Source organism: Phocoena sinus, chromosome 4 (genome assembly GCF_008692025.1).
Source record: "Phocoena sinus isolate mPhoSin1 chromosome 4, mPhoSin1.pri, whole genome shotgun sequence".
Classification (NCBI taxonomy): Eukaryota; Metazoa; Chordata; class Mammalia; order Artiodactyla; family Phocoenidae; genus Phocoena; species Phocoena sinus.
Window position 1 is genome coordinate 73,343,416 of NC_045766.1, and position 14,730 is coordinate 73,358,145.

A 14,730-nucleotide genomic window follows, 5' to 3' on the forward strand; every position below is an offset into this window, starting at 1 on the left:
ATGTAGACTTAAAACCTTTTCAGCCTTTTATCTATTTATATAATTATGATAAGTCAATTCATTTTTATATTAACTGCTGTTATGGAATTATTTAGAAATAGTTGAGTCAGAAAACTAAATTAAGAAATAGACTTCTTCAAATTTACTATTCCTAGCAACTGCAACTTTTAGGCAGCCTGTAGACCACCATACAATAATGGCTGGGAGTTAATACATCTCTGGAGAAACCGTCTTAGTAGTAAGTTTTTTTTTTTTCTAGTGTGCCATTTAAAGTGGCTTTTAAAAATAGTTACTTTTTAAACTTAAAAACAAATTAATGGGGTGCACCCAACTGTGTTAGAAGAAATAATGATGTAGCTATATGTTATTTATGTTCTTCTCCTCACCCCAGAGCATTTTGAGAAGCAAAAATTCCTCAAATGATTTCCTTCCATCCACACCTCTACAAAATATCTGCAATACTGACCTCTAGAAAATAATTTTCTAAATAGGAAAATAAATCTTGTTCTAGTTATGGACAACAGTTACAGGAAAGGGAACAGTCGTCAGTATCTACTTCTTTATCACCAAGTCCACTTTCCTCCTGTCTTTTCACTTTTATTTTGAGTTGATTGTGTTAGGTTTTCTGCCTCCCAGCTCTTTAAAGAGGTATGATTAAGCCCCAAACCTAAAACATGAAAAAAAAAAAAAAACTAAAAGAATATATATTTTCCGATTTTAAAAAATTATTATTCTTATCTGTCTCACAAACTCAAACTGTCTTGTTTAAAATAGTCAAGAGCTGTCTAAAGAAAAGAGAAATATTAGAGGTCTGTTTTCCGATAATTACCATCAATTACTGCATTCTTTATAGTGAATTAGGACTAAGATTTTTTCTTTAGCCTATTTTTGTGAGTGGCCATGGACTAAATAATAAAGGCTTATTAAATTTAAACTTATTCCTCCCAGTTTCAGAATAGAAAAGGTTAAAGAAAAGGAAAGAATGCAATTCAGTGTTTTTGTTGGCTATCTAATTTGAATGTTTTTTCTGATGTCTGTGTGTGTATGTGTCGTATGAACAGTGGAACATGATCTGGATCAGATTGACTATATTGACAGCTGTACTGCAGAGGAAGAAGAGGAAGAAGTGAGACCACCCAAGGGCCTGGACTCAGACAGCCTCAGTTCACAGTTTATGGCATATATTGAACAACGGCGAATCTCTCATGAGGTAGTATACACACGTAGCTTAAATTTTTTGCTATCCCCTAGTAAAAACAGTTTATGACAGTATAAATTTCTGTCATATCAGTGATTTGTTGGTTTAGGCTTAATTATTTGTTTTATTATATTTAGTTCCAATTTTATTACTGAGTTTTTCAGATTTATTTTTAAAATCAGACAATACTCTCAAGTAAAGTTTAGGTTTATTTTTCAAATAAAAATACAGATTTCAGAATTTTGAAGAAGGAATAAAAGAAGTCCTAAGAGTATCCTATGCCTTGGAAGAAAATGCAGAGGAATATGATGCTTTTCATTGTTGTTCTTATTGTTTTTTTATTGTTATTAACTGGTAAATCATACTTTGATCAGTAATTAAGAACTGAACCAAACTGCTGACTTTTGGAGCAACATACAAACTTAACCATAGAGTTTTTATGATGAGCTTAATTATATTGGCGCTTTTATGTGAAGTCACACAGAATATAAATTGTTTGCCATTAAAATTCTTGGATGTCTCTTATAGTGGAGCATTGAGTTGCCTTAGAAAACAAATGAGCATTCAAGCCCACTGCAAAAATCTCTGCCAATTCCCCAAGGGTCTCAAGTAGAAATAGCATTCTTCAGTGTATCTAGTCAGCATAATAAAATGGCTGCACTTCAGTGTGTGTGATGTTAATGTCTGGAGTTGGTCCCAGGCTTTGAGCAGGGATTATTTGAGAAACACTTGGGGCCTTTTTGGAGAATGATGTATTTAGTCTTTTAGAAATAGCGAATAGTCACTTCAAGTAGGACATGTTATAGAGTGTTATTATCATTCTTTAAAAAAAAAAAAAACCCTTGGTCTTCCTGTCTGAAGACTTTTGAACACAGTATTTTTTGTTGGTGTTCAAATGACATTCTTGTATTTAAAGCTGGAGAAAGTTATGTACAGTAAGTATTCCCCCCATCCCATATCCACAGGGTGTACATTCTAAGACCCCTAGTGGATGGTTGCCTGAAACCACGGATGGTACTGAGCCCTATATGTACTATGTTTTTTTCTTATACATACACACCTATGATAAAGTTTAATTTATAAATTAGTCACAGTAAGAGATTAAGAATAATTAATAATAAAATAGAAAAATTATAACAATATACTGTAACAAGTTATATGAATGTTGTTTCTCTTGAAATATTTCATTGTACAAATTTAATGCCTTTTCCATCTTAACTAAGCATTCATTTATCACATGCTGTGACTGTAACTTTTGCAGTTTGAGGTGCAACAGCAAAACTAGCATGTAGGGCTTCCCTGGTGGCGCAGTGGTTGAGAGTCCACCTGCTGATACAGGGGACAAGGGTTCGTGCCCCGGTCCGGGAAGATCCCACATATCATGGAGTGGCTGGGCCCATGAGCCACGGCCGCTGAGCCTGTGAGCCATGGCCGCTGAGCCTGCACGTCCGGAGCCTGTGCTCCGCAACGGGAGAGGCCACAACAGTGAGAGGCCCGCGTACCACAAAACAAAACAAAAACAAAAACTGTACTACGCTATTAATTAAAATACATTATATAAAAAAAAAACTAGCATGTATGTCTTTTTCCTTCACAATTTCACAGATAGAAGATTTCTTCTTACTATAGATCTTACCTCAGCATACAATTTCTTTTCTTTCCTTATTAATTCAAGAACTTTCACCTTTTCACTTAAAGGAGGCACTTTATGACTTCTCTTTGGCATATTCAAATTGCCAACATCACTACTTTTGCACTTGGGGCCGTTATTTAGTAAAATAGGCACTGCTATACTGCGACAGTCAATCTGTTAACCAAGAGAGACTAACTGAGCCGGCTACTAACGGACTAACAGGCAGGATACTCTGGACAAAGAGACGATTTACAGCCCAGGTGGGATGGAGCGGGACAGCTTGAGATTTCATCAGAACAGCGTGCAATTTAAAACTTATGAATTGTTTATTTCTGAAGTTATCCGTTTAATATTTTTGGAACATGGTTGACTGTGGGTGACTGAAACCTCGAAAAGTGAAACCAGAAGATAAAGTGAACTACTGTAAATCAAAGTCCTACAGCCTACAGATAGCAGTGTGTACCTGTGATTAATGAAACTACTTGTGGTTCAGGCTATAAGCACTTCTGCTAGAGCAGAGGGCAACTACTTTGCAATAAAGCTTAAGTTAACAATGCACATTATAATCTAAAAGGGAATCCTTTTTCTTGTGGTCTGTCTCTTTGACCATTTTATTGTTAATTAGACTGTGTAGATGAGGTGTTTCTACTAAAAGTGAAAATGCACGTTATACTACTGATGAAAAATTGTATCATTTCTTTAATCCATTATATTGGCTAATTTGTATTAAGTTTTTTGATTCCATCTACCTACTATATATAGTAGTTTTTATGATTCTGTCATAAGGCTCTTTATGACTTTTGTGTCATAAGGCTTTCTAAAGTTTGGCACCTATAAAAATAAAATAAAGCAGTATTATTTTAAATGGTTTAATAACCAGTGAAGAAATATTTTCTATATTCTTGGATACTACCTAAACATGGGTTGTTAAAAACAATTTGAGATTTTAAACACTCTGCTATTGTTTAATTTTATCATAATGCCTGTCACATACATAGTGATACTGTGATAAATAAGGTATGACATATTTATAGACTACGACATATTTATTTTTTAAATTAAACCAATGTTACATTCATTTTGTCATGAAAATTTCATGTACCCCTTCCAATAATTTTAGGTAATTGCAGTATTGTAAAACCAGGGTGATAAGTCACTGATGTTAACATACTAGGAGAGATTTTTCTTCACTTAAAAAGTCATATTCACTGAAATTAGAGTAATTATTCTCTCATCAAGATTCTAGAATTGTATCTCATTTAATATGATCATTATGCCCAGACTTTATAGGAGTCAGCTTTAGCCCTTTGGAGTAACTCACCAAAGAAGATTTTCTAGTTATTTGTGATGTGCCTATTTCTTGGAGATAGACTATAAATAGTTTTACATTTGACTTTTAGGGTGTTTTTTTTTTTTGGATAAGTTTTTTTTTCCCCTTCCAGAATACCCATTTTGATGATTATTTTTGGTGTTGAAGTAAGATTATATTATTTTTATAGATTCTCATTTGACAAAATATGTGGTGTGATATCCCATGAGCCTCTACCTTTGATTTATAATTTTATTTTTCAGTATATAGTCCATATAACTTAAGCCAGTTTAATTTTCTTTGGTAATGTTTTTTGAAATGACCTTTACCCTTCAGTTTATAAATAAATTGCCACTATTTCTCTTTTAATTAATATCATATTTTACCATAAATAGAAATTACTTTTTGCTTTATCTTGGTATTCCACCAGCATCCCCAGGACTATTTGTCTAACATAAGTAACAATTTATGATGATGAAGAAGTAAAGAAATGTAATCTCCCCAGTGAACTTCCTATTACTAGAAATATTCAAGAGAGGCTGAGCAAAAGTCACGGTAGGGTTGGTAGGAATTCCTGTTTTAGATGGAAGTTTGTACTAGATGATCTCTAAGATCCTTTTCAACTTTCACATCTTATCATCTAGTAAATATTACTATGTGGTCATTATAATTCATAAAATACAGTGTGAAGAAAATCTGCTCTTTTTAAAATAAATGATCTTGGATTGTGAACAGTTTTGTGCTTTACCAAAGCAGTAATACAGCCTATAATGCTTTTAAACATGAAAATTCACATTTGAAGTTTCTGTTAAAATATTTTTAGTGTAATATACAGATCTCTAAATGCCAAGTTGAATATGAGCTGTGTAATTACACTTTTCTGGATACATGTGGATACATGTGTTAAATTGATCTGTTTTTCGTTTTTTGGCCTAGGGTTCACCAGTAAAGCCAGTACCCATGAGGGAATTTCAAAAAACAGAAGACACGAGAAGATATTCACATCAAAACAGGTTTGAAAAACCAATTCTACTTATTTCTTTCTGTCTTAAAACTCAGTAATTAGGTAATGAAATGATTTTGGTTTTGTGTAGATCTATGTATAATGAAGATGTTTAGATACTATGTGTTTTAAATATGGTGTATTGAGAGCTAAGTGAAATATACCTTTGTGCTTAGGTAATAGAAAAAGAAGTAAAATTGATTTATTCATTCTAAATTCAGATCACCTAAACCATTACCCGTATAATTATTTGATTTGAAGATACTTAATAGCAATGAGATTTTATAGTGATATGTCTGGATTTATGCATAAAGAGGGCTAAATGAATTTCCAGAGTCCTGCAATTATTTTACTTAAACTTTTGATTAGAAACAGAGCCACAGACAGAGACAGCAATATATTCCTCATTCCTATCTCAATTGAAGTGATCTTTTATCTACAATTAGTGCCTTACACAATATTTCTAGACTTAGCTTAGCCATTTAGAGTACTGCTTTTTTTTTTCAAGAGTACTGCTTCTTATCCTTGAATTCCAAAAAGTTTCTTGTCATAAACTGCATGACAATAGTTGAAAAATTCCCAGCCTTTGGTTTTATTGCTTCCTTTCTGTTTTTATGAAATCTTAAAGTGGTAGACTTGATATGCCTATTCTTAAACAACAGTAAATTTATCGTGTAGATAGTGTCATACATCATTCTTTACTTACACTTGACAGGATATTGAAGTTCTTTAGGAGACTGAAATATAGATGGATAAAGAAAATGTAGGGAGAATAATGAAAGAAGTCTTATAACTTGGACTTTTTAGTCTTATTGGTTAGTTCATGGCCATTTAGTTACATTTCATATCTTTGAAATTTATCTCAAAATAGCTTTTTAGTTACCATGTGTCCTTATATTGAAAGTGTGGTCATTTGAGATTCCAGTGTCATGCAAGGATTTCTTGTTACATTTCCCTGTAGTGGGGGGACCTCAGCTTTATCTTTTGTCCTTCCTGCCTCCTGTATCCATCATAAGTAAAGCCCAAGATTCCTAGGATATGATACACCCACCCTCAAGGTGAAAGCCAGCTTTTTTTTTTTAACATCTTTATTGGAGTATAATTGCTTTACAATTTTGTGTTAGTTTCTGCTATATAACAAAGTGAATCAGTTATATATATACATATATCCCCATATTCCCTCCCTCTTGCGTCTCCCTGCCATTCTCCCTATCCCACCCCTCTAGGTGGTCACAAAGCAGCAAGCTGATCTCCCTGTGCTATGCAGCTGCTTCCCACTAGCTACCTGTTTTACATTTGGTAGTGTATATATGTCAGTGTCAATGCTACTCTCTCACTTTGTCCCATCTTCCCCTTCCCACCCCCCAACCCCCATGTCCTCAAGTCCATTCTCTACATCTGCATCTTTATTCCTGTTTTTTAGTTTTTTTTTTTTTTTTTTTTTGCGGTACGCGGGTCTCTCACTGCTGCGGCCTCTCCCGCTGCGGAGCACAGGCTCCGGACGCGCAGGCTCAGCGGCCATGGCTCACGGGCCCAGCCGCTCCGCGGCATGTGGGATCTTCCCGGACCGGGACAAGAACCCGTGTCCCCTGCATCGGCAGGCGGACTCTCACGCACCGCGCCACCAGGGAAGCCCTGTTTTTTAGTTTTTTAAGGAACCTCCTTACTGTTCTCCATAGTGGCTGTATCAATTTACATTCCCACCAACAGTGCAAGAGGGTTCCCTTTTCTCTACACCCTGTCCAGCATTTATTGTTTGTAGTTTTTTTTTTTAATTTATTTATTTTTGGCTGCATTGGGTCTTCGTTGCTACACGTGGGCTTTCTCTGGTTGCAGCGAGTGTGGGCTACTCTTCGTTGCAGTGTGTGGGCTTCTCATGGCAATGGCTTTTCTTGTTGCAGAGCACAGGCTATAGGCGTGCGGGCTTCAGTAGTTGTGGCACGCAGGCTCAGTAGTTGTGGCTTGTGCGCTGTAGAGCACAGGCTCAGTAGTTGTGATGCACGGGCTTAGTTGCTCCGCAGCATGTGGGATCTTCCTGGACCAGAGCTCGAAACCGTGTCCCCTGCATTGGCAGGTGTATTCTTAACCACTGCACCACCAGGGAAGCCCCTGTAGTTTTTTTTGATAATGGCCATTCTGACTGGTGTGAGGTGATACCTCATTGTAGTTTTGATTTGCATTTCTCTAATGATTAGTGATGTTGAGCATCCTTTCATGTGTTTGTTGGCAACCTGTATATCTTCTTTGGAGAAATGTCTATGTAGGTCTTCCGCATATTTTTGGACTGGGCTTTTTGTTTTTATGAAATTGAGCTGTATGACCTGCTTGTATATTTGGGAGATTAATCTTTTGTCAGTTGCTTCATTTGCAAATATTTTCTCCCATTCTGAGGGTTGTCTTTTCGTCTTGTTTGTAGTTTCCTTTGCTTTGCAAAAGGTTTTAAGTTTCATTAGGTCCCATTTGTTTATTTTTGTTTTTATTTCCATTACTCTAGGAGGTGGGTCAAAAAAGATCTTGCTGTGATTTATGTCATAGAGTCTTCTGCCTATGTTTTCCTCTAAGAGTTTTATAGTGTCTGGCCTTACATTTAGGTCTTTAATCCATTTTGAGTTTATTTTTGTGTATGGTGTTAGGAAGTGTTCTAATTTCATTCTTTTACATGTTTTCCCAGCACAATTTATTGAAGAGACTGTCTTTTCTCCATTGTATATTCTTTCCTCCTTTGTCAAAGATAAGGTGACCATATGTGTGTGGGTTTATCTCTCGGCCTTCTTTCCTGTTCCATTGATCTATATTTCTGTTTTTGTGCTGGTTACCATACTGTCTTAATTAATGTAGCTTTGTAGTATAGTCTGAAGTCAGGGAGCCTGATTCTTCCAGCTCTGTTTTTCTTTCTTAAGATTGCTTTTGCTATTCAGGGTCTTTTGTGTTTCCATACAAATTGTAAAATTTTCTGTTCTAGTTCTGTGAAAAATGCCATTGGTAGTTTGATAGGGATTGCATTGAATCTGTAGATTGCCTTGGGTAGTATAGTCATTTTCACAGTATTGATTCTTCCAATCCAATAACATGGTATATCTCTCCATCTGTTTGTATTGTCTTTGATTTCTTTCATCAGTGTCTTATAGTTTTCTGCATACATGTCTTTTGTCTCCTTAGGTAGGTTTTATTCCTAGGTATTTTATTCTTTTTGTTGCAATGGTAAATTGGAGTGTTTCCTTAGTTTCTCTTTCAGATTTTTCATTGTTAGTGTATAGGAATGCAAGAGATTTCTGTGCATTAATTTTGTATCCTGCTACTTTACCAAATTCATTGATTAGCTCTAGTAGTTTTCTGGTAGCATCTTTAGGATTCTCTGTGTATAGCATCATGTCATCTGCAAAAGTGACAGTTTTACTTCTTCTTTTCTGATTTGGATTACTTTTCTTTTATTTCTTTTTCTTCTCTAATTGCCATGGCTAAAACTTCCCAAGCTATGTTGAATAATAGTGGTGAGAGTGGGCACCCTTGTCTTGTTCCTGATCTTAGAGAAAATGGTTTGTTTTTCACCATTGAGAATGATGTTGACTATGGGTTAGCCATATATGGCCTTTATTATGTTGAGGTAGTTTCCCTCTATGCCCACCTTCTGGAGAGTTTTTATCATAAATGGGTGTTGAATTTTGTCAAAAGCTTTTTCTGCATCTGTTGAGTTTATCATATGGTTTTTATCCATCAATTTGTTAATGTGGTGTATCACATTGATTTATTTGTGTATACTGAAGAATCCTTACTTTCCTGGGATAAACCCCACTTGATCATGGTGTATGATCCTTTTAATGTGCTGTTGGATTCTGTTTGCTAGTATTTTGTTGAGGATTTTTGCATCTATATTCATCAGTGATATTGGTCTGTAATTTTCTTTTTTTGTAGTATCTTTGTCTGGTTTTGGTATCAGGGTGATGGTGGCCTCGTAGAATGAGTTTGGGAGTGTTCTTCCCTCTGCTATATTTTGGAAGAGTTTGAGAAGGATAGGTGTTAGCTCTTCTCTAAACGTTTGATAGAATTCACCTGTGAAGCCATCTCATCCTGGGCTTTTGTTTGTTGGAAGATTTTAAATCACAGTTTCAATTTTAGTGTTTGTGATTGGTCTTTTCATATTTTCTGTTTCTTCCTGTTCAGTCTTGGAAGGTTGTACTTTTCTAAGAATTTGTCCATTTCTTCCAGGTTGTCCTATTTTTATTGACATATAGTTGTTTGTAGTCATCTCTCATGATCCTTTGTATTTCTGCAGTGTCATTACTTCTTTTTCATTTCTGATTCTGTTGATTGAGTCTTCCTTTTTTTCTTGATGAGTCTGTCTAATGGTTTATCAATTTTGTTTATCTTCTCAAAGAACCAGCTTTTAGTTTTATTGATCTTTGCTATTGTTTCCTTCATTTCTTTTTCATTTATTTCTGATCTGATCTTTATGATTTCTTTCCTTCTCCTAACTTTGGGTTTTTTCGTTCTTCTTTCTCTAATTGCTTTAGGTGTAAGGTTAGTTTGTTTATTTGAGATTTTTCTTGAGGTAGGATTGTATTGCTATAAACTTCCCTCTTAGAACTGCTTTTGCTGCACCCCATACGTTTTGGGTCATCGTGCTTTCATTGTCATTTGTTTCTAGGTATTTTTTGATTTCCTCTTGGATTTCTTCAGCGATCTCTTGGTTATTTAGTAGCATATTGTTTAGCCTCCATGTGTTTGTATTTTTTACAGTTTTTCCTGTAATTGCTATCTAGTCTCATAGTGTTGTGGTCAGATGAGATACTTGATACGATTTCAGTTTTCTTAAATTTACTGACTGAAAGCCAGCTTTTTGCTCAGTTGCCTTATGTATTAGTTTTCTAGTGCTTTATAACAAATTACCACAAATTTAGTAGCTTGAAACATACCTATTTATTATATTACAGTTGTGAGAGATAGAAGTCTGGGCAGGCTTCTCTTGTTTCTCTGCTTACAGCCTCACAAGGCCAAAGTCAAGGTGTTGGATGGCCTGGATTCTTATCTGGAGAACCCTGGAGGAGAATCCACTTCCCGGCTTATATAGGTTGCTGGCAGAATTCAGTTCCGTGCAGTTATTGACTGATGCAGTTAGTGTCACACATACTGCTGGTAGGTTCAGTAAGGTGAGGGCTGAGAAATTAACTATTGGATTTGGACATGTAAAGCCTCAGACTTGAAGAGAGCAGTTTTCAGTGAAGCTGTGAGGACAGATCCAGATTGGTGTGGGTTCAAAATAAAATGGGATGAAATGAAGTAGAAACAATGGATTTAACCAGCTTTTTAAAGAGGTTTTGGTATAAAAAGAGAGTAAAGAAATGGGAGTAGAAAGAAGGTGTATATTAAAAGGTTTTGCTTGAAAAACATTATTAAAACATAGTGTTCAAATCAGGGCACATAAACCCACTTGAGATGGGTTTACATGGTCCTTTCTGGGTTTTTTGGTGTAGTTTATCTACAGATGGCCAATAAAAGCTATAGGAAATGTTAACAGTGAAATTAGTAGTTTGGGACAAATTTGCAGTTAATGCCAGTTATTCTTCTCCCAGACTAGTATATAGTACTGGAGTCACTCATCTCACGTTATTGGTTATATCCCAGTTAAAAGTCTTACCCTACCAACCCACTCTCCTCCTCTTATCTTGTCAGACTTGTGACTGAGGATGCACTGATTAGGAATGCTAGGATAAGGGTTGACAAGGATTAGTAGAAAGTTAAAGAAGCTTTTCCCTAGCTTTAACATTATTTTAAACCTTGTATAGGAAGTTATTAAGTAATTTATTTGGTAGTTATTCTGTTCCTTTTAAAAATTATAAACATAATTTATTCTGTCAAAAGTTTTTTTAATGGCTAGAAATTTTTTTTTAAAAAGAATTTTGTGAAAACTTCAAAGATTTGGAACGAATATAAGAAAAAAACGTGGCATGAAAGAGTATAGTAGAATAGCTTAAGTTTTTGGTTTCTTACATATTTTTAAAATTCAGGAATTAAAACAGGGAATATATATCAAAGTATAAGAGTTAGCACTGATAAAACTGAGAAGCAAGTTTTACTGTTTTTTTTTAAGCATCAAATCAGGTTTCATGTTTTTCTAAAAGATAAAAATCAACAAAATCTTTACTTTTGTTGTTAAAATTGCTCCTTCAATTAAAATGGGAGTAGGAGTGCTTTAAACGTGCAGTTACAGGTTCTGTAGTATTCCAGATTTCTGCTGATAAAATGGCTTTGTGTATAAACCATCTCCATTTACACGTATCTTGTTTCAGTCATGATAGTAAAGAAGATTGTAGTACTTAGTGTGCTGTAAAGAAACGATATTGTTTGAGAAGTGATCTCAAATAACCGTATTGTCAGCACTGGCTGACATAGACAGTTGTTAGCTATCTGTAGCTTCATCAGTGATATCATCACGTGAAATGTGAGTTGGAGACATCAGGTGTTCCTGTAGCTTAATTTAGTGACTTGGGCTCAAGTTTACAAAATGCAATTGGTCTTTCAGTGCTGACCAGACGGTTTGCCTGCTGATTAATAGAAAGCTGCATTAACAATAAAATTCCACTTGTCTTTTATCTATCTGTCTGTCTTATCAAAGAGTTTTTTCTTTCCTTTTTTTCTTTTTTGGGTCAGGGTTCCAGCTGAGCCATCTTCTCTCTTATCACTATCACCAAGTTATAATCAGGTAAAAACATTTTTTTCAGTTTTAGTTTGTGGGGTTTTTTAAATTAAGATGGTTTTCTTCTTTTATAATACTTAAATTACAGTTAATTGCCAAATATCTATAAATTTCATTACCTGTCTCTTCAATCTACAGTTAATATAATATGTGCAACTTATGCTGGTAACAGTGTTTTTAGACACCAGACAGAAAATAAGTCTTTATAATACATGTAAGAACACAGTGCAAAGATGGGAAAAGATTAGCAATAAACACACCTGAAGAAATGCTAGGTGACTGCAAAGTAAAAGTTGCTTGGGTCAGCAGTAGTTTCCCAAATTGATAAAGAATATTGGTAAGTTGATCTTTATCGCTACTTGCATATGCAAAATGATACTTTTGTTCTAGTTTTCACATGCAGACTTGGAACTTCATCGGAGAAGAGAACAATTAATAGAACGTACTCGGAGAGAGGCACAACTTGCTGCCCTACAGTATGAGGAAGAGAAAATAAGGACCAAGCAGATTCAAAGAGATGCTGTCCTGGACTTTGTCAAGGTGAGTCCTTTGGATTCATTGAATGATATTCCTAACGTTTCTTAGAAGTAAGTGCTTATTTGTTTTTCTGAGGATGTCAGATTTTATTGTCTTAATAAAAAAAAAAAGAGTTGATATCTTAATTATAAGAATTCTTGAGTAAATAGTATAACTGTCTCCTGCTTGTGATTAGATTAATTGTCCTCATATGTAGATAGGCTTAGGACAATCAGAAGTGATTGATCTTGCTTTTAGGACAGTGATAGTCTCTACTCTTAACTACCTGTCTGTCATTAGACATATCACTTTACTATCCAGCTGCCATTTCCTAAATCTCTAGTGCATCAGGAAAGTGAAAATGCTATATGTAAACTGTAAAGTGCCATGCAAATATAAACTATTGTTATCTGAACCTATCACTGACTTCCTTACCTCTAGGGAATACCAAAAATCTGCAAGGCTCACAGGTTTAATACTTCAGTCATCTTTGATTCTTTACTTTCTGTTTTCTCCACATCTACTCAATTAACAACCCCTGTTAACAGTTCTTTTTTTAATCAGCCTCTATAGTTGCCTCTAAACCTGGTTCAGTTTTTTGCCTGTGTTACTTGTCTTTTTGTTCTGAAATCACCTTGGAATTTTTTCTTTATAGTTAAATAATTATTTATATTTTTGCTTGTTTAATATCTGTCTCTCCCAGGAATTATCTGGTGGTCCAATGGTTAGGACTCCACGTTCTCACTGCGAAGGGCCTGGGTTTGATCCCTGGTCGGGGAACTAAAATCCCACAAGCCACGTGGTGTGGCCAAAAACATACGCACACACACACACACACACACACGTGTGACATATCTGTCTCTCCCATTTATCCGTAAACTCCATGAAGATAGGGACCATGTCTGTCATGTTTATTCACTGCTATATCGCTAGATTTAAGCAGGTCTTAGCCCCTAGTAAAGCTCAATAAATATTTTTTAAATGAATGATTGAACAAATGAATCACTCATCTTCTAGCTGCTTTCTCTCTTGTTTCATAACTCTAGCCAAAGTATATCTTCTTTAAGTACCATACACATAATAAATTCTCTTATATTTTTTCAAATGTATCAAGCCTGTGATGATGATCTCTGATGCTCAGGGAGGATAACAATTTTCCTAAGGTTAAATACTCAGCTAGTAAGTGGCAGAGCAAAGATTCTAATCAAGACAGGCTGAACAGAAAATGGAAATAAAGCTGATGGAAAATAAACAGTTTCTTTAAAAAAAAAAAGTCTAGATGGTAACTAGACTTATCATGGTGATCACCTTGTAATATATAGAAATATCAAATCACTGTCTTTTGCACCAGGAACTAACATAGTGTTGTAGGTCAGTTATACTTCAAAAACAAACAAACAGACAAGCTAATAGAAAAAGAGGTCAGAATTGTGGTTACCAGAGACAGGGCATGGGGGAAGGAGAATTGGCTGAAGGTGGCCAAAAGGTACAAACTTCCAGTTATAAGATAAATAAGAGTTAGGGTTGCAATGTACAAAATATATGTTAAATGTGAAAGTTGTTAAGAGAGTAAATCCTAAGAGTTCTCATCATTTCATCATTTTTTTTCTTTTTCTTTTGTTATCTTTATGAGATGGTGGATGTTCACTAAACTTACTGTGGTAATCATTTCATCATGTATGTAAGTCAGATCATTATGCTATTACACCTTAAACTTATACAGTGCTGTATGTCAGTTACATTTCAGTAAAACTGGAAAGAAAAAAAAAAAAAGGACAGGCTGGCTCCAAACCCTGGTCTATGACCAGAATGCTATACTGACTCTCAGTAAATGATAATGGCTAACACATACTATGTCCTAAGTGTTGTTCTATGCATTTTACATAAATTAACTCATTTAGCTTGCCTTCTGTAGAAGTCATATAACTAGTAAGAGATAATTACATTGTAGATAGCCTTGATTAAATGTCAAATTAGAGTTTGATCTTGAACAATTAGGCAGAAAAGAACAATTTTAGTTCTTAAGCAGGAGAAAAGACAGGGAAGGTACTTCTGAAAAACTAATTACTCATGTTAGAATATGTTAGAAAGAGATGAGGAAAGAAGGAAAATGAAATAGAGAGTAATTGCAATAATTAGATTAGGGTACAAAATGAAGGCATAAGACTAGATGATTTCTAATTTTCCTAAGGAAAGGCAGTGTTGTCCTGTGGTAAGGGCTTAGAATCGGAAATATCTGAATTTGAATCCAGCTTTGCTACTTGGTATGTGCTTGACTTTTGGAAAGTTACTGAGCCATTCTGTGCCTTTATTTTCTTCATATGTTTAATGTTTAACTATTTATTTCAGAATTATTATGGCTTCACCTATTTACTAG

The 14,730-nt window shown here is 35.0% G+C and overlaps 1 protein-coding gene across 11 annotated transcripts in view; it reads left to right on the forward strand.

Annotated features, from left to right (window-relative positions):
• The window catches only part of LRCH3 (leucine rich repeats and calponin homology domain containing 3), a 115,958-nt gene that overhangs the window by 70,635 nt on the left and 30,593 nt on the right, over window positions 1-14,730 (forward strand). For all 11 annotated transcript variants that reach the window (XM_032630257.1, XM_032630246.1, XM_032630248.1 and 8 more), the window contains 4 exons: window positions 1,062-1,210; window positions 5,077-5,153; window positions 11,792-11,843; window positions 12,228-12,377. In XM_032630257.1, coding sequence (XP_032486148.1) covers window positions 1,062-1,210; window positions 5,077-5,153; window positions 11,792-11,843; window positions 12,228-12,377 — 428 coding nt within the window. The remainder of the gene's footprint in view (window positions 1-1,061; window positions 1,211-5,076; window positions 5,154-11,791; window positions 11,844-12,227; window positions 12,378-14,730) is intronic.